The sequence below is a fragment of the Pseudomyrmex gracilis genome, unplaced genomic scaffold (assembly GCF_002006095.1).
Source record: "Pseudomyrmex gracilis isolate BER0280 unplaced genomic scaffold, ASM200609v1 scaffold_278, whole genome shotgun sequence".
NCBI lineage: Eukaryota > Metazoa > Arthropoda > Insecta > Hymenoptera > Formicidae > Pseudomyrmex > Pseudomyrmex gracilis.
Window position 1 is genome coordinate 146,253 of NW_018020862.1, and position 27,908 is coordinate 174,160.

Here is a 27,908-nt window from a genome sequence, read left to right on the forward strand (position 1 = left end):
TGTCTAATAAGATATTCGTTTATTCGCGTAGTTCGCAAGAATAACAATAAAACTTTATTCACCGCGTTCATATATATTATCTTCGACAAATCTGCGTTCGCTTGTCATCTTTGCGAGAAATATTTACAAGAAAAATACAATTTGTAACGCTTTTAAATAAAAAAAAAAAACGAAAAATAAAACGTGTTTTGTTAAACCGTAAAACTGTCCGTAATTTTAAACATTTGTATTTAAAATAAACTGCTATTAATATATATTTAATATATATTTAATATATATTTAATATATATTTAATATATATTTAATATATATTTAATATATATTTAATATATATTCAAAAAAATAAACTGCTATTAATGTATATTTAATATATATTTAATATATATTCAAAAAAATAAACTGCTATTAATATATATTTAATATATATTTAATATATATTTAATATATATTTAATATATATTCAAAATATTCAAATTATAGAGCATAAGAGATGACCTAATTAAATAAAAAAGAATAACGACGTGCTCGCGCGCGCGTGTGTGTGGAAAAAAAAAAGTTTCGGTTTTTTGTGCACTTTGAGATCTAAACCAATTGGAATTTTCCTTATTACGTCAGTTGGGTCTAAAAGTTATCTCACACTAAATGACATAGCCTGCATAACAAAGTTATCTTAATTAACAAGCTAAGCGTGCATATTTTTATATTATGCTCTGTAACGGCAACGTTATGCTAAACGCTCAAATGGTTTGTTCAAATGGTTATCTAACATTTTTCCCATATTTATCTCAATATATATAGTGCAAGATCGGACATCAAAATTCTTGGAATGCGACGCCCTCGACCTACGTCTAAGTAAAAAAAAAAAAAAAAGGTCTCAAAGTGATTCTTAATCGTGCATATACCTAACAAACGCGTAACCGGAGAAGCGATTTTCCTTGAAATTTTACAGACGACTTCCTGTCGCAGTCGTGAATCACGCGCGTACGTGAGATATATCGAGAATCCAATTTTTTTTTTTTTTTTTCTTTAGAGATTCTCAGTCTACGAAAGTGATGATTCTATCACTCTTTAAATTGCAACATTTTCTCGTAAATTGCGAAAACGGTATTATCGCCGATACGTTGTGGTATCGTCAAGTCTCGGAAAACGTGATAAAAAGAGTATTTAGAAGCAAGTATAAACATTATCAGGAACTTCAGTTGTAAGTAATACATGTACATAAGTGCTCGCTTTCGCGCTGAAAGCGTTTCTCTAGCTTTATTTTAACGAGCGATAAATAAAATTACCGAGACATTCTATTAATAAACGGTGCTCTGTTATCATTTTTTTTCCTCGTCAGAAGTTTACGTCAGATTGTGTAAATTCCCGTGAAGCATATTTCCGGCCAAGAGCGGAAATGTCGCTCGATTATCGTTTTTTTTTTTTTTTTTTTTTTTAACGGAGTACAGAATCAAACCTAAAAACGAGAACATTCCGCAGATCAACGTCGTCGCGTTTGAGTGCTTTAAATTTAGATTAAAAAAAAAAAAAACAACGCACGATGTTTAATCACGTTACGTAACGTGTGTTCACGTGCGCGGCTGCTATCGCGAAACAAACCGGCGAGTTCCAATAATTTATCTGAGAAACTGTAAAAAAACGCAAAATGCGTGCGGATCTGGTTCTCAAGAATATCTTCTAATCGCGAGTACGTACGAAAGCTTCGGTTATCTTGAGTCAATTACAAAATATCAATAAGTATGTCGATAAGATACGATATTATTGACCATTTGTATTTGTCAACTCAAGTGATAATACATATATCGCAATAAATATATATATATATATATATCTCGTTTTTATACGTTTGTTGATATTACTTCGTACTGAATAAAAGTAACGGAAGTTCTCTCGGAAAGTCAAGCACACACGGGAGTTTCTTTGTGCTTCTGCTTGGATCGATCGCAAAGGTATCAGCTGCCCGTCTCGGAGAAAATTACAAATGTGTATCCACCTACCAGCTGGATACATTATTCGAAAAGCATCTGTTTCCTTTCTGTGAAAGCGGCGCTAAACGCGCTTCATCTAATAATAATCATAATAATCTAAAAATCTCGCGACAACCGGTTATTTCTGCAGAATATCTTCTTCTGCGATCTATAAAGATATGCTTAATAGTAAAACGCAGGTGGAAATGATAAAAATAAAACGCGCAAACGAGATATAAGAGAACAAAGAAACATATTTAAGGGAAACAGAGAGAGAGAGAAAGAGGTACACCGAAAAAAAATTATATTCTTGTAAGTAGAAGATTTTATACTTAAAAAAATCTTCTTAAAGATCTTAGATGATATTCTTCTGAAATTAAGAATATATTCTTTATTTAAGAATATAGTCTTTTTCGATAGTGAGATATATATGTTTTTCTACAGAGGCTTTTTATATTCTAATCAGTATATATTCTTATCAATATTACTATTTAGAGGATTTTCCTCTTAAAATAAGAAACTCGTCTTGGCGCCTATTTTAGTATAAAATATACTTAAAGTAAGTGGGATATCTTCAAAACAAGAATACAATTTTTTCGGTGTGGAAAAAAGTCCTATAGCAAAGAGAGGACAGAAGGTCTTTGCGTGTGTCAAAAATTTTAAATCTCGTAACGTTATTTCTTATTAAAATTAGACAAAGATAAAAAAATGATGCTTCGCGCGACTTGGACCCGGGATCACTCCCAATATCTCCATGGTGTTTCGCACAAACGCTCCGCGTGCGTGATCGCGAAATATTTACAGGTTCTTTTACGCGAACAAGTTCTCCGAGCAAAAACAAGAAAAAAAAAAAGAAAACAGTGTTGGTCATGCTCTCGGAACAAAGAGATATGCGTGTATAAAGAGAGTGACAGATATATGTCGCGAATTGTCGCGAAAAAAAAATATATATCGCAATGTGTGTTGATTTGATAAAAAAAAAAAAAAAACTCGAGAACAGGGAGAGAAAGGGCGGCGATCGGCAATCTTATCGGCACGCTTATCGTATACACAGTATGTATACGCTTTTTCACAATTTTTGTCGATATGTACACACAACTCACCTCAGATAATCGCGCTACTCTTGTGATTTCTTCGTCTACGTGTACGTCTTCCAAAACACTCTACAATTAATGATTGACAATCTTTTATATAATATCAAAATGTCGAATTTGCGCGCGATTTTTACTTTTATATATGTCAAAAAGTATCTTGCCGTCTTCAACCAGCTTTGACATACAGTGCGGTCTGACTATGAACGACGACTGCGACGATTGACTGACTCGCCCTCGTGAAGAAAACGAGAAGAGGGTTTCCGAAGACCTAAACTGTGTGTCTCGAAACACATAAGCGGTTTCGCTATAGGCTACAAGGGAAATGCCTCTATCCCTTCTATGAATTGCCCTTACCACTGCAAGAATGCACATACCAGCACGTACTATCTCACATAAATCAACCTACGTTATCCGCCAAGATAGCGGAAACTGAAAAGAATATTGTGGGAAACTACATGATTTGGCTTTTTTAAGATAAAAAATACAAGAATGTTATTTCGTAATGTCCAGAGAACGCAGCTCAAATTACTTTTCTCGATAGTGACGATATACTTAAATAATAAAAAAAAGACGATATTAACAAACAAGTTCTTTTGTTCATTTTTTCATTTATACAAAATGAACATTTTACAAAAGAAAGATTAAATACGCTTTTGTCTACTTTATCGTTTATTTGTACTCACGCGTGAGTAAATCACACAAGAACACAGATTTTTACTGTACATTATCACATTTTAAAAAAATATGTATCTATAGACGGATTGGATTTTAAACACGCGCATAGGCCTAGTTTACATCGTACATCTTTTTGATACGCGAATCAAATAAAATTTGCTTTTCAATGTATAAATGTATTTGGTGTTTACATTGTTACAAATGCGCTTGATACGCATATATCATTTTGATACAATACGCGTGAAGAAAGCGTATCGTATCAGATTGATGTAACATCGTTTACATTATTGAGACTAGTTTAATACAAATATAATACTTAATACGCGTATTAAGCGATCGGTATAAACTAGGCCATATATACAAACTGCGTTATTTGCCTCAAATCTATAGTTCACGTCACGTGTAAGATAGATTTTTGGTAACAGTCAGTAAATATCGGTGTTTCTAGTCTAAAGAACGCAGAGATAAATATACAACGCAGCGAATCAACTTTAAACGATATTGTCTCTCTTTTGTATGTGTTAGAGTTTTTACTCTAACACATACAAAATCGATTAATCACTTGCGTTATACGGAAATGCGGCTTTATTACGAAACAAAACAAGTTGCGTACGATGCGCGATTATTCTACTAAATATTATATTTTGCAATGTGAACAACAATGTTTATCTGTAAAAATTATCTTCGAAAATCAAAACATGTTGTATTATATGTATCGTTACACGTGTAGATGCAAAAAGATAAATTTTAATTGTAAACTACACTTTTTTAAACAGTTTATGAATAAAATAAACATATTTTTTTTTAACTTTGGTATAGATCTACTTCGGCGTACGTCTTATACATATATGTTCGTTAATATCAGGTATTCTTATATCACAGATAATATATATATATATAAATGTATATATATATATATGTATAATCTGCTCTTAATAGTTTATATATGGCCTTAGAAAATAAGATTGTTACAAAACATTAAGTTTCCATCGAACACGTACTTTTATGTATTTCAATAACTTTATATTTTGCATTATAAAGACAATATGTGTTTTTTATACATAAACATTCTTTAAAAAACCTAATTAAACTCCTTGTACAATTGTAAAATAAAATAATATAAGCAGAATAAACGAAAAACAATTTTTACTGTTTTAAATTATTCAATTGTTTTTTTTTTTGAGGGGGGAGGGTCAGAATACAAAGACCCAAATACGCGGTTGCATCGTCATAAAATTAAAAAATTCATCCTAAAAGTAAAACATTGTTAAATTAAAAAGTTACTTGTCTGGAATCTTTGACAGAGAATAATAACGTAAATTACAAAAAACTGCAAAAACTTAAATACAACGTTGCGTCATTACAACGTTAAAATAGTGTTAAGTTTTATATGTTAAAGTTTTCACTCTTCGTTTCAAGCTATAGCAAGCGTATTTCTTGAAGATCAGCAGAAAACATAAGCAATTTATTTTGCTTATGTTTTCCATTCAAGTGATTTGCTATTTGGTGAACATCGTGTTAAATTGTTTTACTTCAGGAAAATCATATCAGAGTTAACACATCAAATCGCACGTGTCTTGATACGTAATAATCATTTGTTATCCGTTACTGTCAATGTCAAAATTAGATTGATCTAACCATATGTGCAAAATACATGATAACGTATATTTAGATAAGACAGCGTTATACGTGAAACTGCGATAAGTACGAGATCAAAATCAAAATTTTTTTTTATGTATTTCCTTCTGACAGATCTCTTTCTCTATACTTATATTTTCATAAGTGTATCCGCCGTAATTTTTACAAATCAATTTATTATAGATAGTAACGGACGTAAGCAGTAATGTTGTTTCTACATAGCGGACAAGTTGTGATATCCGGTCCGCAATATTCGCACGTTAGTATATGTTGGCAGGGATAAAATGCCACAGTTAATTTGTGTTCGAAGCAAACTTTGCACAAATTATTTACTGACATTCTGTTCTTTTCCCATGAAGACACTGTAAGAAAACAAAGCGAATTTATTGCAAGATCTACTGACGTGTGCACCACGTCGTTTTCTGAGAAATCAGATTACGCGCGTGCATATATTGAACATATGACGTAGCATATTGGACACAAGAGATAGAGTTGCTTGCATATCATTTACACAAAAGATTATTGCAACGAGAAATGCTAAATTAAACTTGGTAATGAGGTTGCGACAAAAATTAATTAAATTACATTTTAATATTTATCAATGATATATCAATATATATATATATCAATGATATATATCAACGATATATATCAACGATATATATCAATGATATATATCAATGATATATAAATATAAAGTAAAAAATAAAATAAAATAAAATAAGTACTAATTTTATTATAAAGGTCCTTTTCTGTAAAAAGAGATGCGATTATACCGAATATCAAATATAATACTAATATATTACTAATATCATCGATAATATATTACTTACTATCATCTGATTTATTATCTTTCTTCTCCTTAAGTTTATCTTCGACTGCGTTCGATGATTTTTGCATATTTATCTCATTTGCATTTTTATCTTTATTAACTATGTCACTACCTTCTACTGTGTCTATGGTACATGGTTGTTTCAATAAGCCAAGGTATTTCGAAGCTAATAAATTAGGTCCTTCATTTTTAATTCTACAGAAAGAAGACCGCAATACAATCATGATAATTCACGGATGTAAACTCAAATTATATACTCAATATGTGTACATGTTATGTTCGACATACTTAGCATCTACAACACGACATACAGCATCTTCTATTAATTGGTCAATAAATACATTTGTTTCGCCACTTAGTATCAGTAGTTTCTTTAAAGCTGTCTTTACTTTTGTAAAAAGTGCCATATATAGTCGAATTTCCGTTTCTGCCTATATTTACATACAAGAGAAAACATACGTTAATTATACTTATGAAACATGTAACGTATTTACAAGCAACCTTCTAAGTAAGCTATATAAAACAGTACAGCCTAAAATATCGCCATGTTTTTGATGTTTTTGATTACATGTCCAAAACTACATGTAATAATGGAATAAAAAAAAATAATAGTCATTATATATATAGAAATACTAGTCCTTTTATATAGAACACTTATTGTAATTTATTTCACTTACCATACTTGAGATCAGATCTATGTTCTTTAATAGCATCTCAAATATTACATTTAGTGTCGATTTGCTAAATTTTTCGGATGCTAAAGTTGTAAGAGATACAACTCGATTACTTGTGACATTTTTCGCATATGTTTTATCAGTCACCGGATTTCTATCTTGTACCGCTGTCGAAGAAGATGAAATCGACATTTCTGCATTCTGTTCAAAGTTTGCTGTTTCTTTTACCACAGGACTGGTAACTCGCGAAGTTGTAGGAGACTCAATATAAATTCCAGTTTCATCTACTGATAATTCAATCGAACTCTACGTAAAATATAAAACAAATTAAAAGTGTAAATCCGACATATTCTGCATTAAAAGAAAGAAAAACATAACGTGATTAGTACCGTGCGGTTCGAATTTGGTTTTCTTTTATCCGCACAAGATTTAACAAAATCTGATCCACGCATAAGATGTACAAATCCACAATCTGGAAACCATAGTGCGTGTTCCTCCCACACATCATCTGTTGAGTTCCACAATTGTATGCCTCCGTCACAATGGAAACATCTGACTTGGTCTTTGTACCCTGTAGCCAAAAATGTAGAGGTTTAAATATTAAGATAAATACTTCATTAATATCTAAAAAACAAATATAATTTATATTAACCAGTATAAAAGAATCCAGCGGTAGCTAACATTTCCGGAGTTTGATTGAGATGTTTTGGCCAGTGCCGAAACGTTTGTAACCGTTTTTGATACGCGGCATATTTTGGATAAACAGGTGTCATGTGTTTTTCCATATTTATGATACTCTCTGTAGTGCCAGACAAAAATGTGATAAATACTTAGATTTATTTCGAAGTATAAAAGTATAATCGAATAATTATTTTACATTCATAAGTCGAATAAAAAAAAAAAAAAAAAATAACAATAAAAATAGATACATAGAAATCATATTAACATGTGATCTGTATAAGAATTATTAAAATAATATACCATTTTGTTCTTCATTCTTGTAAAAATCACAATTTGGAAAACATGATCTATGTGACATATTTGGATCTTGATTTGGTTTCCAATTCATTAATACACCTCCACAGAATGCGCATTCCACCTATAATTTGTGCAAAATAATTTTGATGTTCCTTTATAACAATTAATTGTTGCTTATCATTCATCAAATTGAAGTATTAGTTAAACGCAACAATACTTTTTTAAAAATATTTTATTCTCGAATCGATTAATAAGGGTAAAATAAAATTTATCGGTTTAGTCGTTGATGAATATTGCCCTGTGAAGTGTCTTCCCACTCTCAAAATACCTGAATTTCGCGCATAAGATGCACGGCGCGCCACTTCGTTGCGCGCAAAATTGGCGCGAGGCACTAAAAAAAATTGTTTACCATATCTTTGTATTGAAGATAGTAAAATCCTGCTAAAGCAAGGTGTTCTGGACGTATGATAGAAGGTACTGGCCAATTTTCAAAAGATTCCAGTCTCTGCTGAAATGTTCTATATTCTTTGTGAGGATTAAGCGGTCTTTGTAAGATCTCTGTATTGTTTGTAGATGCATCGGATGGTTGTGAACTCGGCGATGTCGATTTTAGAACACTCTTATTTGCAGTTTGTGCCAATGAACCATTATTCTTCCTAGTTGGATCGGCGGCGGGAAGACAGCTCAACTGATGACAAACGGGAAGTTTGTCACCGCTGGTCGCGTCAGATATTTTCGCGCCACAAAAGAAACATTGTATCTCCCAATCATTTCCCGTATGATAAAATCCTACTTTTGCAAAACGTGCCGCATCATCCGTTGGCCAGTTACCAAGTGTCTTGAATCTATTCTCTTCGACATTCATCTTCGAGAAATACGTATTATCGTATTATTATCAGTTACAAAAATGTCCAATACTTTGATGATAAATACAAATTTATAAATCTTTATAAAACAGAGTACCGTGTAAGACTAACCTTGCTAGAGTATGTATAATCACGAGGTTTATCTCAAGCAAGAAGCACGTTGCAACTGATCGAATATCAAATCCAACGTTATTCAGAGTTCCAATTTTCACATAAACGTGTAAATTCTCCGAGACCTTGAAACGTTCAAAACCAAGTTTGTATATAATGGAACACTGTATCAGCTCTATGAAAACTAAATCATACATAAAATGTATATATTATTTTACATAAAATAACAATTGAATCTTTTTTCTACGCAATTATGTAATAAAACTAATGACAATAATTACCAAAAGTTCGGCGACAACTTCAAATTAAGCGATTGATTCGACAGCTTTTTCTCAGGTGTATCGGACCCAAATCAATAATTACCAAAAGCTAACGTTTCCTCTGTTTGATTACAAACGTAAACACATTGTGTTTATGTTTGAACATTCAATACCGGCAATATTTAAGTACTGTTGTCAGTTTAGAGGATAGTGGGGTAGATAGAGGCTGCGTTCCGTTTCACGCACATGCGGAGCTACATGCGCAAGTTTGTCTCGACCAATGATCATTTGGCACAGCTGAGTGATAAGCATGATAAGCTCTGAAAATCAATATGGCGACTTTGTTATATTTTGTTCATTGGTCGAGACAATATTTAAACAATAAAGACAAGACTGACGCTTAAAGCGCGTAAGCGTCCAAAGCGCACCTTATTATACATACACACAGAGACGGTTGGAAAACCGGGGGCCAAATACGGTTTGGCTTTTCTTTGGAAAATGTCGAGACCAGAGGACGCAGCTCGCAGTCACTTTTCTCGAGAGTAATTGATACAAAAAAAAAGAAGAGATGACGTTACTACAAAAGAAGTTCTTTTATTCTACGAAGTCATGACATTTTACGGGACATTCCTACTTTATGCTAATTGCGATTTTAGTGTTAAGTTAAAACGTAAAATATTATCGCAATACAACGCACAATTCTGTTTGTATATGTAGAGTTTGCCGATAGACATGACAGATCACACATCGCGTTTACATATATATATATATATTTTATCTTATATATATATATTTTATAATATTTTATCTTATATGTATATTCGGCAAAAAATACGTGAAATTATTTCTTTTACATTTTTTTTTACTCGGAATGATTTCAATTGGTTTTCTTATTATACGCTACGACTAGAAATTAATATATATATATATGCGGTAATTATTTACGCTACTAATACTTTGTCGTTTTATTTGTACTCACGCGTAGGTAAAACACAAGAACACAGATTTCTAAGTTATATTATATCATATCCTCAGAGAGATACATATCTATACGCCAGTTCGACTCTACACACACACACACACATAGACACAGAACGCATTCCGCATATTCATTGCAAATCTATAGTTGGCGTCACGTATAACAATAGATTTTCGATTACAAAGCAGCGAATATATCGGAATGCAATTTTTTATAGTATAATAAAAAAAACGCAGAGAGAAATATATACGATGGAGCGTATCTATACTATCAATTTTAAAAACGAGATTATGTCTCTTCTATGTGTTACACAGTTTTTAACTTCAACGATTCGTCACTCGCGTTACGCGCAAATGAAGATTTTATGAAACAAGAAGCATTTTGTTCTCCGTAAAATAAGCATGATGCGCGCGAATGAACAATCGACGAAGTAATAAAAAAGTCAACCGGTCCGATAAATATTTGAAAAAAAAAAGAACGCCATTCAAAACTCGAGAAAGAGATTTGTTATCTAATAACTTTTGCAGACAGGACGTGTCTCGCAAAAGGTCTATCTTGTCTCCGCAAAAGTTATAAGAAATTTACATGGTTATACGATATACATATATTGTACTTAAAGAGATAATATCAGTTATTAACATTTCTCTCTTAAATTTTATACCCCTGCACGTTTTAATTCTACCTGTACTCATTAAGTGTATTAATAGTAAATATACATAATATCATAGATATATATTTTCAAAGATTATTCTATCACAGTAAATATACTCTGCAATATGAACAACAATGTTTATCTGTAAAAAATAGCTTTGGAAAGAAATAATAATAAAATACGTTGTAATACAACATGTATTGTTACACACACAGATGTAAAAAAATATACTTTAAATGTAATAAATTTTTTTTTTTTTAAGCAATTTATGAGTAAAATAAAAGTATCTTATAATTTGATTATAGGCGTTACATATATATACATTTAATATCAGTTATTCTTACATGTCATAGATAATATATGTAAATGTATATATATATATATATATGTATATATATATATACATTTCTTTACCAAGTTTGTATGCCCTTGGAAAATAGTATTGTTAAAAAATAAAAGACATCATTTTTCCACAAAAACAACCGTACTTCAATAAATTTATGTTTTCCATTGTAAAAGAAAAAATGTATTTCTGATGTTTTATATAAAAAAAGTTTTTGTAGAAAAAAATACCAACGCAACTTATTACCGTTGTAACAAATACAATAATATAAGCGGGATAAAATAGTACGAGAACAATTTTAAATGTTTTTAAATATGTTTTAAATGTTTTAAAATATTCGACCGTTTTGTTTCAATCAATGAAACGTTTCTGTTCTTATCTGGGGTCTTCGTCAGCCAGACTAATATAACATAAATTAAAAATATAACATAAAGACCCGGTGCGCTGTCGTATCATCGTGAAATGAAAGTTTTGATAAATTTTGTACGTTTATAAGTTTTCATTCCGTTTAACGCTGTTGCAAAGTTTACCGCACGTCTCAGCGAATTATTTTGTTTATGCCCTTTCCATTCATCATGCGATTCGCCAATTAGTAAACATCCGTATTATACTGTTTTATTTCAAGGAAATGGGCTGCACACATCTAATGAGATATGTCTTGACACGTAATCCTCCAATTAACGTGATCTTATTGTCGGTTATACAAAATCAGATCGATATAACACCATATGTGCAAAATACACGTGATAACGTGTATTTAGATAAGACAGCGTTATTATGTATGGCACTGCATTAAGTACGAAATCAAAAGGCTCGGATTTGATTTTCTAATTTATAAATCTTTCTCCGTGTGAGACATCTATTCTATACTTCTATTTTGTGGAATTATGTACGTTTTTTTTTTTTTTTTTTTTTTTTTTACGGATCGATTTAAGATAAATAGGTACGGACATAAGCGCGAATCTCTAATCTACATAGCGGACAATTTGTGAGAGCCGGTCCGCAAAGGTCACACGTTGTTAGATGCCCGCAGGGCAAAAATACTAAAGCTAATTCATGATCCATGCAGACTTTGCACAAATGAGCTTCCTTTAACTTTCTGTTCTCTTCCCGCAAAGACACTGTAAGAAAGCGAAGCGAATTTATTGCAGAGATCCATTTTTTGACGTAATGCACATTGTTTTCTGAGAAATCAGATTACGTGTGCGCATATATCGAATATACGACCATAATGGACATAAAAAATAGGGTTACTTGTATATCATGTGAACTATTGCGTTTAAGAAATAAACGAAGAAATGTTAAAATCAATCTTGGTAGTAAGGTTACATTGATAAAAATGCAAAAATGCATTTTAATCAATGATATATATAAAGTAAGAAAAAAAAAACAATAATTTTATTAACAATAAAAAAAATACAAAAAAGTCAGAAAAAAAATCATATAAATAAAAATCATATAAATATATTATATAAAGTCCTGTTGTGTAAGATTATAACGAATGTCGAATCGATATATATTACTAATATTAATATATATAGTTCTGATATATATATTACTAATATGTTATCAATTAATATCATTAGCATATATGTTACTTACTAATATCGTCTGACCTATCATCCGCTTTTTTCTTTTCGAGTTTATCTTTGGTTGCATTTGACGCTTCTTGCGCATTTAAATCATTTGCGGCGTTATTAGGTGTCGTCACGGTACATTCCTTCAATAAATTAATTAATTCCGAAGTCGGTGAATTAGATTTGTCACGCCTAAAAAAAAAACAAAAGAAGACCGCAATACAATCATGACGATTGAATGATTTAAATTTTAATCATATATATATATATTCAATACGTGTATATTTCAAGTTCGACATACGTGTCATCTTCCACAAGACGTAGAACATTTCGCATTGGTTGGTCAATATCCGCACTTGATTCACCAGTTTCTTCCAGTCGTTTTTTCAAAAATCTTTTTAGTTTTTTAACAAGCGCCATAAGTAGTCTAAGTTCAGCCTCTGTCTATATTTATATACAAAAAAAAAAAAAAAAACATGTTAATTATATTTATGGAACAAACAACGTATTTACACACAACAAACTTGTAAGTAAGCTACATAAAAAGTAAGCCAAAGATATCGTCATGTTTCTGATATTTTGATTACGAAACTACATGCGTATAATGAAATAAAATAATGATGCTTTATATATGAAACACATATTGTAATTAATTTCACTTACCATATCTGAATCCAGATTTGTGTCCTCTAATACCCTTTCAAGTATTGCCGATTTACTAAGTTCATTGGATGCCAAAGTTGTAAGAGATGCAACTGAAGTTCCTGCAACATCTTTCGCAGATTTTTTTGTATCTGTCACCGGATTTCTATCTTGCACCGCTGTCGCAAGAGATAGAATCGAAATTTCTACATCCTGATCGAAAGTTGCTGTATCATGTGTCATGGGACACATGTTAGTTTGCAAAGTTGTAGGAGACTCTCTCAAAATTCCAGTTTCATCTACTGGCATCTTAGTGGCAAATATCTAAGCGTAATAAAAAAAAAATTAAAAAATAGATACAACATAGTTACTTTATTTTTAAAAACAAGAAAAATTATGTAATGTAATAAATACCGAGAGATCCAAAGGTTTTCTATTATCTATGCACTGTTGAACAAATTTTTGTCCGCGCATAAGATTTACAAAACCACACTTGGCAAACCATCGTGCGTGTTCGACCCACACATCATCCGTTGGTTCCCAATCTCGCAAACCTCCGTCACAATGGAAACATCTAACTTGGTCTCTACACCCTGTGCCAAAAATGTAAGAGTATTTATCAGAACATACATCATTTCATTAATTTCTATATTGTATATTAAAAAAAAAAAAAAAAAAACAAACAAATTAGTACAGTACTAACCAGTATAATAGAATCCGGCGGCAGCTAACATTTCTGGAGTTTGCGTAAGATCTTTCGGCCAGCCTGTAAAAGTTTGTAATCGTTTTTCATACACGGCATATCTTGGATTAGCAGGTGTCATATGTCTTTGTATTCCCAAATCTGTGATATTCTCTTTGGTGCCAGGCAAGACTGTAACCAATTCTAATATATCTGTTGAAATAAAAGTATAATCAAATAACTTAGTAATATATATAAGTCTGGGGGACATATTTAATTGAAGTAAAAATAAACAAGTGACTTTTATAAAAATTATACACAACAACGTACCATCTTCGTCTCGATTCATGTAGAAATCACAATTTGGAAAATATGATCTATGTAACATATCTAGATCTTGATTTGGTTCCCAATTCGCTATAACACCTCCACAGAATGCACACTCCACCTGTAAATTTGTACAAAATAAATTATATGTTCCTTTGTAATAATTAAGTATTGTTATTGTTATTTATCACCAAGTTAAAGGATTAGTTATTCATGTGTATACATCAAAAAAGAAAATGTTTACCATATCTTTGTATTGAAGATAGTAAAATCCTGCTGAAGCAAGTTTTTCTGGAAGCACAATGGAAGGTATCGGCCAATTTGTAAACGATTCCAGTCTCTGCTGAACAGTTCCATATTCTCTTCGAGGATTAAGCGGTCGTCGAAAGATCTCTGTATTGTTTGTGGATGCGTCGGATGGTTGTCCATTGGATGGTCCATTGGATTGTCCATTGGATGGCCCATTGGATTGTCCATTGGATAGTTGTGAACTTGGCGATGTCGCTTCCAGAATAACATTGTTATTTACAGTTGGCGCCAATGGAATGTTACACGTGCTAGTTGGATTGGCGGCGAAGAGACAGCTCAACTGGTGACAAACAGAAAGTTCATCACCGCTGGTCGAGTCAGATATTTTCGCGCCACAAAAGAAACATTGCACCTCCCGATCACGTCCCGTATAATAAAATCCCGCTTTTGCAAGACGTGCCGCGTCATCGGCTGGCCAGTTGCTAAATGTCTTGAGTCTATTCTCTTCGACATTCATCTTTTGAGAAATATTATATTATTGTCAGTTACACAATATCGATAATTTTTCATTTGACGAATACAAAAAAAAAAAAATTTATAAAAATCTATATAAAATATTAACGTAAAGACTAACCTCGCGAGACATGTCGTACATCATACACCGGTGAGGTTTATCTCAAGCAAAAAGTACGTTGCAACTGATCAAATGTCAAAACCCAATGTTATTCGGAGTTCAAAATATTTTCTTTTTCATCTAACGTGCAAATTCTCTGAGACCTTGAAACGTCCAAGAGCAAGTTCAACCTCATAATCTCGACTACTCTGTTTGTATCAGCTATGAAAAAACTAAATCACATAGATAAAATATTTATATAATTTATCTGTAAAATAACACATTTGAATCTACGCAATTTTACGATAGAATCAATAAGAAATAATTACCGAAAGCCAATGTTTTCTTCGCCTCAATTATCGTTGCGTTTACGTTCGCACGTACACTCAACACCTTTAGTATCTTCCACTAGAGTCAGTTTAGGGTAGGTAGGTTACAAAACGGCATGCGGATTTGCGTGTGGCGTAGCGCAACAATCGACCAATGAGCGTTTACCACAACTCTGAAAATCAATATGGCGACTTTGCGCTACATGTTCATTGGTCGAGAGACGATGTTACGTCACACCCACAATATTATTCAAAAGCGTAAGCCGAGCCAACCGTAATTGTGGGAGGAGGGTCCAAAGAGAGCGCAATACGTTGTTTGCGCATGTACACGTCTTATCAGAATTGTATGTTATTCTCACAAACAATATTTCATCGTCATTAATTACGTACACTTTTGCAAAGGAATGCAATCTGTGCAAATATGATGCGTCACATACCAAGATAGTCGGAGAGTTCGTACGTTTGTAATGTAGCCGTATCGACTTTTGTAACGTGTTTTTTTGTGACAACATGTGCATTGTACCGTCAAAGCGACAAGCAAAGTGATAGCAAATTGGAAGCAATTTTATTTTCGCAATTTTCTTTCCCGCGGGACCAAGATGCCGGAGCGAATCGAAATTGGTATATAAAGTTTTTAATTTTTTCTATGTATCATAATTTTTTTTTTTTTATTTACAACACGTCCTTGTGTTATTTTGTATTCGTAAAGCTGACATAACCTCTGTTGGATTAATTGGAATTTTCTGTGAGTGATAAAACTTTACGTTCCTTGAATTGCAGGTATTATTCCAAATAATTTGAGACACGAAGAAACTATAGTTCAAATAGCTGAATCTCTGGATAATTTGAGCGATGCGGTTTCGTACATATTTGACTGTATTGATAAAAGACTCTTGGAAAATACGCAAAGGTAAAACTAATTTATATTATTGTTTTTTTAGTCTCTAATGTTACGTACATATGTTTTTTTCAAATTGTGATAAACCACTCAACTAAAGTGTTTTTGGTTTGTATGTTTATACACAGAGTAACCAACATCAAAGAAAGAGCTAGAAGGCTGGAGGACAGATTGCATTATTTGCAAACCAATTTAAATCTGAAAGCGGTAAAAATGTATTCCGCCGCCAAATATCCGGCCAATCACATTTACAAAGAGTATCAAATGACGATACCATCTAAATGCAAACATACAGCTACTATACCAAGTGTTTATAAGTGTTCTGTGCCTATAAGAGACATTCCAGAAGCTTATTTATCTTCCAACTGCAAGACGGAAGACGGCCAATACGCCTCCAATGTCAATCTCCAAGAAAAACTTCAATTTTATCACGTTCGATCAAAGGCCGGCAAAAAAGATCATTCCGAAGACGAGGAGGTGCCGTTCCCGCCTCAATTATCTTCAGTTAGCGCTCTCTTATTATTTGACAGTACGGACAGTCCGTATCAAAAAACATCCATGAGATCATCGCGTCAATCTACCGATAAGCAGCAAATTGAGGACGCGCCGGACTCGATTGTACAACCGTGGCTCTCGTCAGAAATGGACGTGTCTTCCAGCTATTTGTACACGCCAACTCTCGGAGAGGTCAGCACTCATAGATTGATTGTTGTTTAATATTATATTGTATATCACCTCTCTATTTTACGTCTTAGATTCTTACAAAAATTTTTCTACATTTCAGGTTCCTCAGATAAACGTACCGCTAACGCTTCCGGATCTACCGGGTATTGTGGACGATGAGAAATTTGTGCTCGATCTTAACTCTCAGAGTCCGATAGCGCCATCATCCGCGGTCACGACGCCTACCGTACGTTTGGACCTGTCGACACCGACAATTGACGAGAGGGATTCTCAGTCGAAGATTGAGGACAGTGCTTTGCAATTGCCTACCGTAACCGGATTTGCTGCAACGAACGCATCATCGCAAGAACCCGCGCCACCGCCCCCTCCACCTCCTACGTTTACTAGAAACGCGAACAGTGTTATGAGCAACGAAAACCCCAAGCAGGTTGTGGCATCTCCTCCGCCACCACCTCCACCACCACCACCGCCACCGCCACCACCGCCGCCGCCACCACCGGTAGAAACGACCGTATCGGCGTCGAATGACAATTCGGAAAAGAAAGAAAAAAAGACAACGAATCGTCCACTCGGGAAAGTTGTAACGGACGATCGTTCCAATTTGATGGCGGCGATTCGAGACGCCGGCGGAATCGGCAGAGCGAAATTGCGGCCTACGGTACCGGACGAGAAGAAAAGCGATCGATGGTCCTCGGCGTCGGTCGGGGGCGATCTGATGGCTGATTTACACGCCAAACTGGCTCTTAGACGCAAGGGTATTGCCGGCTCCACAGTTGGTGCCTTAGAGAGAATGTCAAGTTTAATACCGCCGCCCCCGAAACCGAACGAGGCGTCCGCGTCGGACAGAAATTCCGCGACCAGTGAGTACGATTCTCAGAGATCTGACACGGATGACTGGGAAGAGTGATTGTTGTTGTTACGGCAATCGATGGTATATAGCGTGCGATTCTAATCTAAAAATGAAAAATGGCTTAATTTGATATATCGATATAGTTGCGTATAAGAAGACTCAGGGGTCAATTTTTAACATTCATTTTTACACTTAATTCAGTGAAAAAAAAAAAAATCTAAACAGTGAATAGAAAATTTACTTTGTACATCTCAGTACACAGTTTTTTTCCTAGAAAAAAAAAGAGATTTATTATTATATTTATTGTATATTTATGTTTTACACTCACCACACACATATGTATATACTGTTTTCTTTTTGTTATTGGTTATAAATATTATATATTTGCTTTCGTTACACATGTGTATAAGTAAAACATATATATTATTATTATACAATCTTCCTCTCTTAAAAATCTTGTACATAGAAAATGTTATATAGAATTACTCGAATATATATATATATAATTTCTCATTTTACATATTTCTTAATACGCAATATGAAGTGTAAAATATGTACGAATGTGATTAATGTACATATATATTGTTATTATGTGTGTGTTAATGTTATAATAAATTTTTATATTCAAGCTGTACAATACACATTTATAATAACCAATAGGAAAAAGTTTTTGCACGCATAACAGTCTTTCAGAATGTGCCTTAGACATTAATATCACATTTGTGATACATATACATACAATATGTTTGATTAAAAGTTTCTCACATATACTATATATTTGAAGTTTCAAAAAACATCGATATATTTAAAAAACCTAATAAAGCTATAAAAGTTATTCCCTGACAATCGTACTTTCATCGGTGTCTGTATATTTGTGTCATATAATTCTTTCTATGTATACGATTTGATTTGTAAAAACCTTCGAATATCGATTCCGCTTTCTCATGGAACAAGACTATCTTATTTTTTTTTTTTACATATTTTGCACATAGTTTTTTTTATACTTATATATTATATACACTCGCCATCGAGTTTGAGATTTCTTCTCGAAATAGCTACCGAGATGAAAATAAACTTACATATCTCATTTATCTACCTACTTTCAACCATGATAGAATTAATCGCTGTTTGTTTCCTTAATATATATATATATATATGTGTGTATACGCAATATAAAAAATTGTATTACACGGCAGAATATTTTCTCCTAACATTTTACATAGGTTTTTTTTTTTTTTATATAATAATTGAATTTACAAATTCGGTGCGATCCAGTTCAAAAACTTCATAAAAACTTCGAATCCCATGAAACACGCTGCGTTCGCGGGGAAAGCTCGCAACATAACGGGCACAACGCCTTTGTAAAGTGCTGTTGGTCCCTCGTTTTTCATTAGCTTAACAAATACTTCGCGAACTCCGCGCGTGTACGTGCCTTCTGGTGCTGTGTAATATGTAAAAAAAAAATAATATGTTACATACATACGCTGTATGTTCTATATTAAGACGATTCGTCTCGACTTGGGCGAGGTATCACGAAGTCTTAATATATCTCCAATTAGTCTTAATTAGTCTTAGTTAGTGTGATTCTGTTAAACTTTTAAAATCGTCATTGCCATTACAATTGAAAATCTGTACCGGTTACATACGTACCAGTTTGCAGGCGACTCTTCAGTATGTCAGGTGGCATACCGACCAACCAGTTCGCGATTCCTGCGAATCCGCCGGCCGCTATAGTAGCCAGTAAACTGAGCTTACCTCCCTCAGGAGTAAAGCGATCTTTCAGATATTCATACGTTAAGAAGTACATTCCGCTGGCTGGAATATCTAGAAAAACAAAAATATCGATGATGCAAATTCAATCGCTCGCCGTTTATTCTCACGCGGGCCAAAGATGGCACATAAACATTTAAACACATAAATTAATAATAGCGAGTGTGGAATGTGTGGGATGAGCAGATAGGAAGACATCCTGTTTGATAAGAAGAACATCACACACGGCGATAGATAGCAGTTAACAATTTCCAGTTCCTTTCAAACAGCACCAGCGTGCTGTTATATGATCCTTCGAGTGTTGCGGCCGTTCTGTGTTACAAAACTATAATTCAAACAAAAAAAAAAAAAAGTAAAAACAACATGACGCTTGTTCTCCTGTTGTTTGCCGTCTTGCTTTTGGTACACACGAAATTTAAAAAATAACAAAAGATATGAGAAATACATTTAACTCCCCAATATATAAAATCGACTTATCCAAATTACAATTGTGTTCAGGATCGGTGTACAGGACAAATTATAGATATCAGTGGTATATGGGAGATACAATGCCCGCAGGGATGTGTTTGCGAGGTCCAAAAGTTTTCCGATTTGGCGTTGCATCAATGGGCTGACGTAAATAAAGATAAGAATCAGGTATATAAACGAATTAAAATATTAATATCAATCGATTATACAAAACTTGCTTTCGTTAACATAACACAGTTCATATGTGTCGGCAGGACACATTTTTCGAGGACGATAATAATAATTTCAACACAATCGACGGGAGTCATCCTATGGCGCACGAATTAATGAAAATAGCGACCTGCATAATTGTCGAAAATCCCGAAGAACTTCTGGCCAAACTTCCTTCGGACATACAGGTCGTGTGATCAAAAACATAAATTAATTAATTCCTTGATCGCGCGCATGTATTGCGTTAACTTTCTTTGACTTTGTTTTTTTTAGTCCCTCACGTTACTCGAATCGGGCAACGGGGACGTTGACATTTTTCTTAAGGCTACCACCTTCGAAAGCTTCACCGAATTGATAGCACTGGATATTCAAGGGATAGACTACAGCGATCCTTCTGTGAAAGAAGCAAAGGATCGAGAGACGGGCGGTGTCGTTCTTTCATCGGACGCTTTCTTTTCTCTGGGACCGACTTTGTTGTACCTGAATCTGGAACGAGTTAAATTATCCAACTTAAATTTGCCGAACAAGAACAAGGCGAATCTGGTGATCAAGCCAATGACCGCGCAGGACACCGAAACGTCCGATGAAAGTGAATTACCTGCGAGCAATAACAGTCAACACAAAGGACACAGACTTATATTTTTGAGTCAGCAAAACAATGAGGATAAGGAGATATTGCCGTACGATCTGTACAAGCAGGAACTTGAAGGCTACAGAGAAAACGTTGAACTGTTTGCGACGCTTAGCGTGCTCACGCATTTGAGAGTGTACAACTGCGCTCTGAAAGACATATCCTGGCACATGTTCGACGGTCTCAACAGTCTTCTTTATCTCTCGTTGGAGAAAAACAGTTTAAAATTTATTCCCGAATTTTGTTTTTACGGCACACCGAATTTAAGATCCTTGTCGCTAGCGGGTAACGAACTGTTAACGCTGAAGAGCGTGGACCTAGCGGGATTGCTCGTGCTCGAACATCTGAATCTAAGAGAAAACAACTTAACATTTTTGTCGGAATTGTCGTTCCCGCCCTTTCCGTCGCTCGTAAGCGCCGATTTCACCGACAATCCTCTGGATTCCATTTTTCCGAGGTAATAAACTAATTTACGTGTAAAGATTTATGTGTATTAAGCTTCAAGAATTTTTAATAAACAAAGGCATTATGGCTATCGAAGCAAACACTGATGTCGATGTGTGAATGTTTGAATCAATTTATTGAAACTTAGTTGCATAAACGTTTTCGACCTTGTATTAGGTCTTTCTCAATGCATTTCTACAATTACAAAATTAACGTACAATCCAATTAATAAAAATTAAAAAAAGAAAAAAAAATTTAACAATTCGCAGAGTAAATATATTACATTGACATTTATATAATATATTTACTCTGCGAATTGTTAAATTTTTTTTTTTTTTTAATTTTTATTAATTGAATTGTTACGTTAATTTTATAATTGTAGAAATGCGTTGAGAAAGACCTAATACAAGGTCGAAAAACGTTATGCAACTAAGTTTCAATAAATTGATTCAAACATTCGCACATCGACATCAGTGTTTGCTTCAATAGCCATAATACTTTTGTTTATTACTAATTTACGTGACAATACACGCGTATATATATATATATATATAAATATATTTAAGAAAAGAATTATTAATATATAAATTTTAATTTTTCTATATTTCTAGTACTTTCGAGATAATGAATACGACGATAAAATTGTATCTCGGAGGTACCGCAGCGAAATTGAAATTACAGAAGAACTCGTTGCTGGGTCTACGACGAGCCGAGATATTACATTTGTACAATTTGGAAATTCTCGTGTTGGAACGTTTCATTCTTCAAGGACTACCAGCGCTCACGCATCTAAAGATGCGAGGAAACATCACGAACATAGATTTCGACGCGTTTGTCGATCTCGCGAATCTGATGGATTTAGATCTGAGTCACTGTCACATACGAAAGATTTCGATGGATGCTTTTTACGGTTTGGAAAAAATCAGAAGAATCGACTTGTCGAACAACGATCTCGAATTTATTCCGCCGGGTTTGGTCACCGCCCAACAACAGAAGGAGTTGAAAGAATTAATACTCACAAACAACAAATTAAGCGCGCTACCATTGGACTTTTTCAAAAGTCTGAAGTTGCCGAATAAACAAATGCAGGTGCAGAATGTGAGATTGGATGACAATCCTTGGGACTGCACGTGTCTCATGATCAGCTGGAATCCCAGTCTGGTAACTACTTTCGCGATACTAATTTGCATTTTTTATCGAATATGTGTCTAATATTTTTTGTTAATTATATTGTAAATTCATTTAACAAAATTGTAATTTGCAATACAGGTGAGCAAAAATAAGGAAACAGCTCCGCGATGTTCGACGCCGAAAAGATTGCAGAATTGGGGAGTATTTCACGCATTGCGCAAAGGCAATTTACAATGCAGACGTCCGAAGAAACGGTATCTCGCAAAGATTTTGAAGACGCAAAACTCTGAGGAGGATAACAGCATCAGTTAGCCGAAATCTCGTTTCTTTCTCAAATTGTATACTTGCGTTAATAAATACAGAAACGAAAAATATATATTACAACATTTGATAATAAGAAATAATGTGACGCACATGTGACTCACTTGAAAAACTCTCTCTCTCTCTCTCTCTACCTAAAATTAGCGAAACAAAAACAAACTCAATCTCATATACCTCTTAGCAGTGTTGCACAGGTGCCTTTGTAGATGCTCCCAATACCTCCTTCTCGATACAATTGTTTGGCACAGTCCACAGGTCCGCTGTACCTTGGTTTAGCATCTCCGTGCTGTATTTGCAAAAGACATTTAATACGTTCTCCAGGTGCCATTATAACTGTCGTGAATATGCCGCTAAAAGCACCGGCATAAAACAACTGTAGCGTGCTAAGTTTCTCATCTGGAGATCTTTGTTGCAGCTTCTTTCCGACGCTATATCCAAAAAAGCTTATAGCAAATATCGGAGCGACACCAGACAGAGGTGCACCCATACCTGAACAGAAAAACAATTGATTCTGAGTACAATAACAGTTTGACAAGAATATACCCTACATATCTTTCAACAAACATGTCTACAGACTTGGCTGTACAAGATATTTGCATCTTATAACAAGACAGAACTGCGACATATTTGTTAATCACATTTGTTAAAAATATAAAGTACCCTTGTATAAACCACGTAGTCCTTCTTTGGTTACTGTTTTTTTGGCGCAGTCATAGGTACCCGAATACAGAGGTGATTCATTAGGTCCCGGTACTGGCATAGTCTGAAGTCTTACCTACAAACATAACTTCTTTCTTAGGAATAAAGGTATAAAGGAACAAATGTATTTAAGGCTAAGGCTAAATTGGTTTGATTTAATTTATTGTAATTTAATTCAACTTGAGTTGAGTGGAGCTAATTTAAGGGAATTAAGTAAGTGTAAATAAGCGAGAAGTAAGTGATATGTAAGGCATGGAAGGTTGGAGTGAGATTAGACTTATTGATCATGTTCAGCAGACTGAGCAGATCAGTGAGAACTTGGTGATTCTTCAATATGATTGGTTTCTACACTTAGATCCAGAGAAGATCTAAAAACAAGATTCAATCATATTAAAGAATCACTAAAGCGATCACTGGTCTGCTCAGTCTGCTGAACGTGGCCATTGTAACCAAGTCCCCTTCTTGGCCATATAGGCTGAAGTGTCTCTAAATAAATATATATAACATAACTTCTTTCTTGAACAAATAGAAATTCTTGCAAAAAAACACACCAGATAAAATTCTGAATAAAAAAAAAAAAAGAGCATCACAATGTAAGTTGTATATTTAAAACCAAAGTTATTTATAAAGCATTGAGATATAACCTCTCACCTTAATGGTGTCCAGTGGATGACCAGCAACCACGGTGCAGACACCGCCGAAGCCGCCGCTTAAAAAATATTTGATGGGACTTACGTTGTCCGACATTATATTAAAATATTTTATTTAACTGTGTGCGGCAAGAAAAACGAACAGGTCTTTGAAACCTTCGTCCGCGCGAAGGCAGGCAAAGGAATCAGAGAAGGATCAAAGTCCAGAGAGCTATTGAACACACTTGTGATTGAGATAATAAATTCCAGTACCGGTTCATGACTCTTTTTTTTTGTTTTATTACGATATTTCACACGATTCAACAGATATTTGAGTTTACGCCGCGCCGACATTTTAAATCCGAAAAAATGAAATTGCGGACAAAATCGTCCGAAATTCGCGCGATAACGAGATCGCAAAAAGAGCGCGTGCGAAATCCTATTCTCGCCCCGATTTTGTATCTTGTGTTACACCGTCTGCACTCGAATGTAGAGACAAATATACGGTTGTGACACCGGAGAGAAAAAGAGGAAACAAGAAAAAAAGATTGATGAACAAAACAAGTAGAAAAGAAACATCGAATATTGACGGGCTAAAATAAAAATCAAAGTCCAATCTTGATCGATCAATCGTGAAAATAACAATTGAGAATAAACAAAATTGGTTTTTAAGTAAATTCGATTTTAAATATGAAAAAAAAAAAATAAAAACTATCCGTACGATCGTTAAAATTATACCGTCGATTATTTAAATAAAAATATCGATAATTTTTTGACTAAAGCAAAAAAAAAGAAAACAGCGCCGATATTTAGATTTCACAATATAAATGAAAAATATTTAACATTTCGTTCAAAAAATAGACACACATCACAATTTTTAGCGCAAATATGGCGATGAGCATGCTTTATTGAGTGTATCATCTCTATTCGCGTATTTTGAGCTCGCGACAGCTAGCGACACGTTGGCCACATTTATGTAAATGTGGACATAGTTTTGACACAATGGAACACCTTCGTGTTGAGAGATTATTGTCGATTATTTAATTGACACGTTGACACATGTACGCCATACAGCCGGTTTTGCGTTATTCGAATTTGTTTCTTTCGACGAAAGGTATCGCATCATTCATTTATGTATTTTTCGCAATTGTTTGAACAAAAATTTAGGACGAGGTAGTTCCGCGTTAGCGCGTCACACGTAGCAGTTTTAAATATGAATTTTATATTTTTTTATTCTCGCGGCACTTCAAACACTTTAACGATAACTTTTAGGAGGCGTCACGTAGTGTAATTTAGTGTGAAAATTTTGACAAAAACAATTATTACATCTTTAATGTTATTTCAGTTTTCAGTTTGTATAACCTGCACAAGATGAGGATTGTACAGCTCAAGAGGAATCGTATGTTCTACATATTAATTAGTGGAGTATTGGTGCTGCTAGGTTTATACATTCTTCTTGATCTTTCCTCAGACAGTCACATGAGTGATATAAAAGAATATGTGGCGCAAGGTCTCAGAAAGAAGCAGGTAAATTTACTGGTTACCAAATTGTTTTGTAAAAGCGATGTAAAGTTTTATAACAACAAACGTGAGAATTTTTTCTCATTGACGGTTGCAGTCGGTTGTATTTTCACATCTTTATTAAATTTCAAATAATATTTCCATCGCATATCGCACAACAACATCTGTGTTTTTAGTCCCAACTGCCTGTCACGTTTGAAATTCACATATTTTTGAAACTATTTGCCCTTTCTCTGAATTACACTTCTTTATTGTCTTGTTTTTTTTTTTTTTTTAAGGTACCAGTACTTATAGATGGTTTAGGAAATTACGAACCACGAGATATACATATTAGAACTGGTCCTGGAGAACTCGGTAAACCACACATTTTGAGGGACGATCAGCAAAATGACGTCCAGCAATCGGAGTCCGATTACGGCATGAACATGGTGTGTTCCGATGAAATCTCTTTGTCGAGGTCAATACCAGATACCAGGCCGGCGGAGTGAGTCTTCTTCTTGTTGCTGAACAATGTTAAATTCTGAATTTAAGTATTGGCTTTATTTATTTTGTTTCTTTATATCGCACACAGATGCAAGCACTGGAACTATCCAGATGAATTACCACGCACCAGTGTCATTATAGTTTTTCACAACGAGGGATGGTCCGTTTTGTTGAGAACTATCCACAGTGTTATAAATCGCACTCCATCGAAGTTTTTAGAAGAGATTCTTCTCGTTGATGATTTTTCTGACAAGGGTATGCCAAAGATTCGCATGTGATACGTGAAGATTCCCTCCCTGAAAATTTTATATTAACAAAAAGCGTAACTCTTTGCAGAAAATTTGAAAGGTGATCTAGATTCCTACATTGAACAATGGGGAGGGAAAGTTAAGTTACTCAGAAATTACGAAAGGCAAGGATTAATACGAACGCGTTCTCGGGGAGCGCGCGAGGCCAAAGGTGAGGTAATAGTATTTTTAGACGCACATTGCGAGGTCAATGTGAATTGGTTGCCTCCACTTTTAGCGCCGATTGCCGAAAATAGGTAAGGCAATTTAATTTCAAATTGTATTATTAATTGTACAAGTTGAAAAACCTAACATTCTTGTTTTTTTCTTCTCAGAAATGTGATGACAGTTCCTGTGATAGATGGCATTGATCATAAAACTTTTGAATATCGTCCTGTGTATCAAGAAGGACATTTGTACAGAGGTATTTTTGAATGGGGCATGTTGTATAAAGAGAACGAATTGCCCAGTCGCGAAGCTAAAACGCGTTCGCACAATAGCGAGCCGTACAGGTGCAATTTCTACTTCAACTTTTGCGTAGTCGTATCGTAAACTCGATTCTCTGTTTAATCAATGGTTTTCTTATGGAAAAAAACTTGTAGATCACCCACACACGCTGGTGGCTTATTCGCAATAAACAGACAATACTTTTTATCACTTGGTGGATACGATGAAGGATTACTTGTTTGGGGAGGAGAAAACTTTGAATTATCCTTCAAGATATGGCAATGTGGTGGAAGTATTTTGTGGGTTCCTTGCTCGCACGTTGGTCACGTTTATCGAGGATTTATGCCTTATTCATTCGGTAAACTTGCTCAAAAGAAGAAAGGACCATTGATTACTATTGTAAATACAAGAAATTTCTCGCAAATTTGTATATCACTGTGTTCATTGATGGAAATAATTACGTTAAAAAATTTTACAGAATTACAAGCGAGTTATAGAAACTTGGTTTGACGAGAAACATAAGGAATTCTTTTACACCAGGGAACCATTAGCTCGATTGCTCGATCATGGCGACATATCGGAGCAATTAGCTTTTAAGGAACGAAAGAGATGCAAGAGCTTCCAGTGGTACATGGATAATGTGGCTTATGATGTGTTAGACAAATTTCCAGAATTGCCACCAAACATTCATTGGGGAGAGGTGCGTTTAAAACGCGTAAATTTTAAACAAATTAGTCCCTAAACAGTTTTTATATATATTACTTTATTAAGTAATAGCAATATCTCTTTTGTTTTTAGTTGAGAAACGTGGCAACTGGATCGTGTTTGGACACTATGGGTCACTCGCCTCCAAGTCTTATGACTACCTCTCACTGCCATGGATTTGGAAACAATCAGGTAAGCAACAATTTTATATATATGTATATATAAATCTTATATATATATAT

At 34.1% G+C, this 27,908-nt stretch overlaps 6 protein-coding genes and 1 long non-coding RNA gene across 11 annotated transcripts in view; 4 read left to right on the top strand and 3 right to left on the bottom strand.

Moving 5' to 3' along the window:
- The first annotated feature begins 5,353 nt into the window (after positions 1 to 5,353).
- On the top strand, positions 5,354 to 5,919 carry LOC109859678. Its single transcript, XR_002250736.1, has 3 exons — positions 5,354 to 5,440; positions 5,558 to 5,633; positions 5,734 to 5,919. It is a non-coding gene; the product is annotated as an uncharacterized LOC109859678 (long non-coding RNA).
- LOC109859677 (baculoviral IAP repeat-containing protein 7-A-like) lies at positions 5,434 to 11,854 on the bottom strand. Its single transcript, XM_020438153.1, has 10 exons — positions 9,117 to 11,854; positions 8,836 to 9,019; positions 8,268 to 8,723; positions 7,862 to 7,979; positions 7,533 to 7,679; positions 7,270 to 7,451; positions 6,884 to 7,186; positions 6,495 to 6,637; positions 6,208 to 6,401; positions 5,434 to 5,736 (listed from the first exon to the last, which is right to left on the bottom strand). Exons 3-10 carry the CDS (start codon positions 8,721 to 8,723, stop codon positions 5,552 to 5,554), a joined length of 1,728 nt encoding a protein of 575 aa, XP_020293742.1. The 5' UTR covers positions 8,836 to 9,019; positions 9,117 to 11,854; the 3' UTR covers positions 5,434 to 5,551.
- Positions 11,855 to 11,963: 109 nt separating this feature from the next.
- On the bottom strand, positions 11,964 to 15,573 carry LOC109859676 (E3 ubiquitin-protein ligase XIAP-like). 4 transcript variants are annotated; one of them, XM_020438150.1, is made up of 11 exons: positions 15,489 to 15,573; positions 15,181 to 15,392; positions 14,959 to 15,063; positions 14,542 to 14,886; positions 14,301 to 14,418; positions 13,992 to 14,183; positions 13,703 to 13,881; positions 13,310 to 13,612; positions 12,948 to 13,090; positions 12,672 to 12,838; positions 11,964 to 12,190 (listed from the first exon to the last, which is right to left on the bottom strand). In XM_020438150.1, the coding sequence occupies exons 2-11, from the start codon at positions 15,202 to 15,204 to the stop codon at positions 12,000 to 12,002; spliced, it is 1,767 nt and encodes a 588-aa protein (XP_020293739.1). In that variant the 5' UTR covers positions 15,205 to 15,392; positions 15,489 to 15,573; the 3' UTR covers positions 11,964 to 11,999. The 4 variants fall into 4 exon arrangements, with proteins under 4 accessions (XP_020293739.1, XP_020293740.1, XP_020293737.1 ...); XM_020438151.1 differs by lacking the exon at positions 14,959 to 15,063; XM_020438148.1 differs by having other exon boundaries at positions 14,542 to 15,063.
- Positions 15,574 to 15,790: 217 nt separating this feature from the next.
- On the top strand, positions 15,791 to 18,243 carry LOC109859684 (WAS protein family homolog 1). The gene is made up of 4 exons (XM_020438161.1): positions 15,791 to 16,109; positions 16,269 to 16,398; positions 16,515 to 17,073; positions 17,171 to 18,243. The coding sequence occupies exons 1-4, from the start codon at positions 16,088 to 16,090 to the stop codon at positions 17,975 to 17,977; spliced, it is 1,518 nt and encodes a 505-aa protein (XP_020293750.1). The 5' UTR covers positions 15,791 to 16,087; the 3' UTR covers positions 17,978 to 18,243.
- An 816-nt stretch (positions 18,244 to 19,059) lies between these two features.
- Positions 19,060 to 24,450, bottom strand: LOC109859682 (congested-like trachea protein). The gene is made up of 5 exons (XM_020438160.1): positions 24,246 to 24,450; positions 23,556 to 23,670; positions 23,070 to 23,384; positions 19,571 to 19,744; positions 19,060 to 19,361 (listed from the first exon to the last, which is right to left on the bottom strand). The coding sequence occupies exons 1-5, from the start codon at positions 24,339 to 24,341 to the stop codon at positions 19,174 to 19,176; spliced, it is 888 nt and encodes a 295-aa protein (XP_020293749.1). The 5' UTR covers positions 24,342 to 24,450; the 3' UTR covers positions 19,060 to 19,173.
- LOC109859680 (carboxypeptidase N subunit 2-like) lies at positions 19,755 to 22,989 on the top strand. The gene is made up of 6 exons (XM_020438157.1): positions 19,755 to 20,092; positions 20,189 to 20,326; positions 20,413 to 20,556; positions 20,642 to 21,456; positions 22,055 to 22,604; positions 22,713 to 22,989. The coding sequence occupies exons 1-6, from the start codon at positions 20,054 to 20,056 to the stop codon at positions 22,884 to 22,886; spliced, it is 1,860 nt and encodes a 619-aa protein (XP_020293746.1). The 5' UTR covers positions 19,755 to 20,053; the 3' UTR covers positions 22,887 to 22,989.
- A 677-nt stretch (positions 24,451 to 25,127) lies between the features above and the next one.
- The window catches only part of LOC109859681 (N-acetylgalactosaminyltransferase 7), a 3,270-nt gene continuing 489 nt past the window's right edge, over positions 25,128 to 27,908 (top strand). The window contains exons 1-9 of one of the 2 annotated variants that reach the window (XM_020438158.1): positions 25,128 to 25,337; positions 25,569 to 25,750; positions 26,023 to 26,228; positions 26,316 to 26,482; positions 26,564 to 26,771; positions 26,850 to 27,026; positions 27,117 to 27,360; positions 27,440 to 27,661; positions 27,760 to 27,858. In XM_020438158.1, coding sequence (XP_020293747.1) covers positions 25,283 to 25,337; positions 25,569 to 25,750; positions 26,023 to 26,228; positions 26,316 to 26,482; positions 26,564 to 26,771; positions 26,850 to 27,026; positions 27,117 to 27,360; positions 27,440 to 27,661; positions 27,760 to 27,858 — 1,560 coding nt within the window. In that variant the 5' untranslated portion in view covers positions 25,128 to 25,282. The remainder of the gene's footprint in view (positions 25,338 to 25,568; positions 25,751 to 26,022; positions 26,229 to 26,315; positions 26,483 to 26,563; positions 26,772 to 26,849; positions 27,027 to 27,116; positions 27,361 to 27,439; positions 27,662 to 27,759; positions 27,859 to 27,908) is intronic. The other variant, XM_020438159.1, reaches the window with a different exon arrangement.

What these genes read in the sequence shown, in the direction of transcription:
- LOC109859677 (XM_020438153.1), bottom strand. Translation starts at nt 8,723, where the DNA reads ATGAATGTCGAAGAGAATAGATTCAAGACACTTGGTAACTGGCCAACG. An exon ending in AACCAAATTCGAACCGCACG is followed by an intron (nt 7,187 to 7,269) that starts GTACTAATCACG and finishes TATTTTACGTAG; the next exon opens with AGTTCGATTGAATTATCAGT. An exon ending in TAGATCTGATCTCAAGTATG is followed by an intron (nt 6,638 to 6,883) that starts GTAAGTGAAATA and finishes ATGTAAATATAG; the next exon opens with GCAGAAACGGAAATTCGACT.
- LOC109859676 (XM_020438148.1), bottom strand. Translation starts at nt 15,204, where the DNA reads ATGATGTACGACATGTCTCGCGAG. An exon ending in CATGAATCGAGACGAAGATG is followed by an intron (nt 14,184 to 14,300) that starts GTACGTTGTTGT and finishes TTATTTCAACAG; the next exon opens with ATATATTAGAATTGGTTACA. An exon ending in TGATAGGTCAGACGATATTA is followed by an intron (nt 12,191 to 12,671) that starts GTAAGTAACATA and finishes GCTTTCTTACAG; the next exon opens with TGTCTTTGCGGGAAGAGAAC.
- LOC109859684 (XM_020438161.1), top strand. Translation starts at nt 16,088, where the DNA reads ATGCCGGAGCGAATCGAAATTG. An exon ending in GCCGGAGCGAATCGAAATTG is followed by an intron (nt 16,110 to 16,268) that starts GTATATAAAGTT and finishes CTTGAATTGCAG; the next exon opens with GTATTATTCCAAATAATTTG. An exon ending in ACACGCCAACTCTCGGAGAG is followed by an intron (nt 17,074 to 17,170) that starts GTCAGCACTCAT and finishes TCTACATTTCAG; the next exon opens with GTTCCTCAGATAAACGTACC.
- LOC109859680 (XM_020438157.1), top strand. Translation starts at nt 20,054, where the DNA reads ATGACGCTTGTTCTCCTGTTGTTTGCCGTCTTGCTTTTG. An exon ending in AACTTCCTTCGGACATACAG is followed by an intron (nt 20,557 to 20,641) that starts GTCGTGTGATCA and finishes TGTTTTTTTTAG; the next exon opens with TCCCTCACGTTACTCGAATC. An exon ending in TCAGCTGGAATCCCAGTCTG is followed by an intron (nt 22,605 to 22,712) that starts GTAACTACTTTC and finishes TTTGCAATACAG; the next exon opens with GTGAGCAAAAATAAGGAAAC.
- LOC109859682 (XM_020438160.1), bottom strand. Translation starts at nt 24,341, where the DNA reads ATGTCGGACAACGTAAGTCCCATCAAATATTTTTTAAGCGGCGGCTTC. An exon ending in ACTACGTGGTTTATACAAGG is followed by an intron (nt 23,385 to 23,555) that starts GTACTTTATATT and finishes TTTTCTGTTCAG; the next exon opens with GTATGGGTGCACCTCTGTCT. An exon ending in CTGTGCAACACTGCTAAGAG is followed by an intron (nt 19,745 to 23,069) that starts GTATATGAGATT and finishes TTGTTTTTCTAG; the next exon opens with ATATTCCAGCCAGCGGAATG.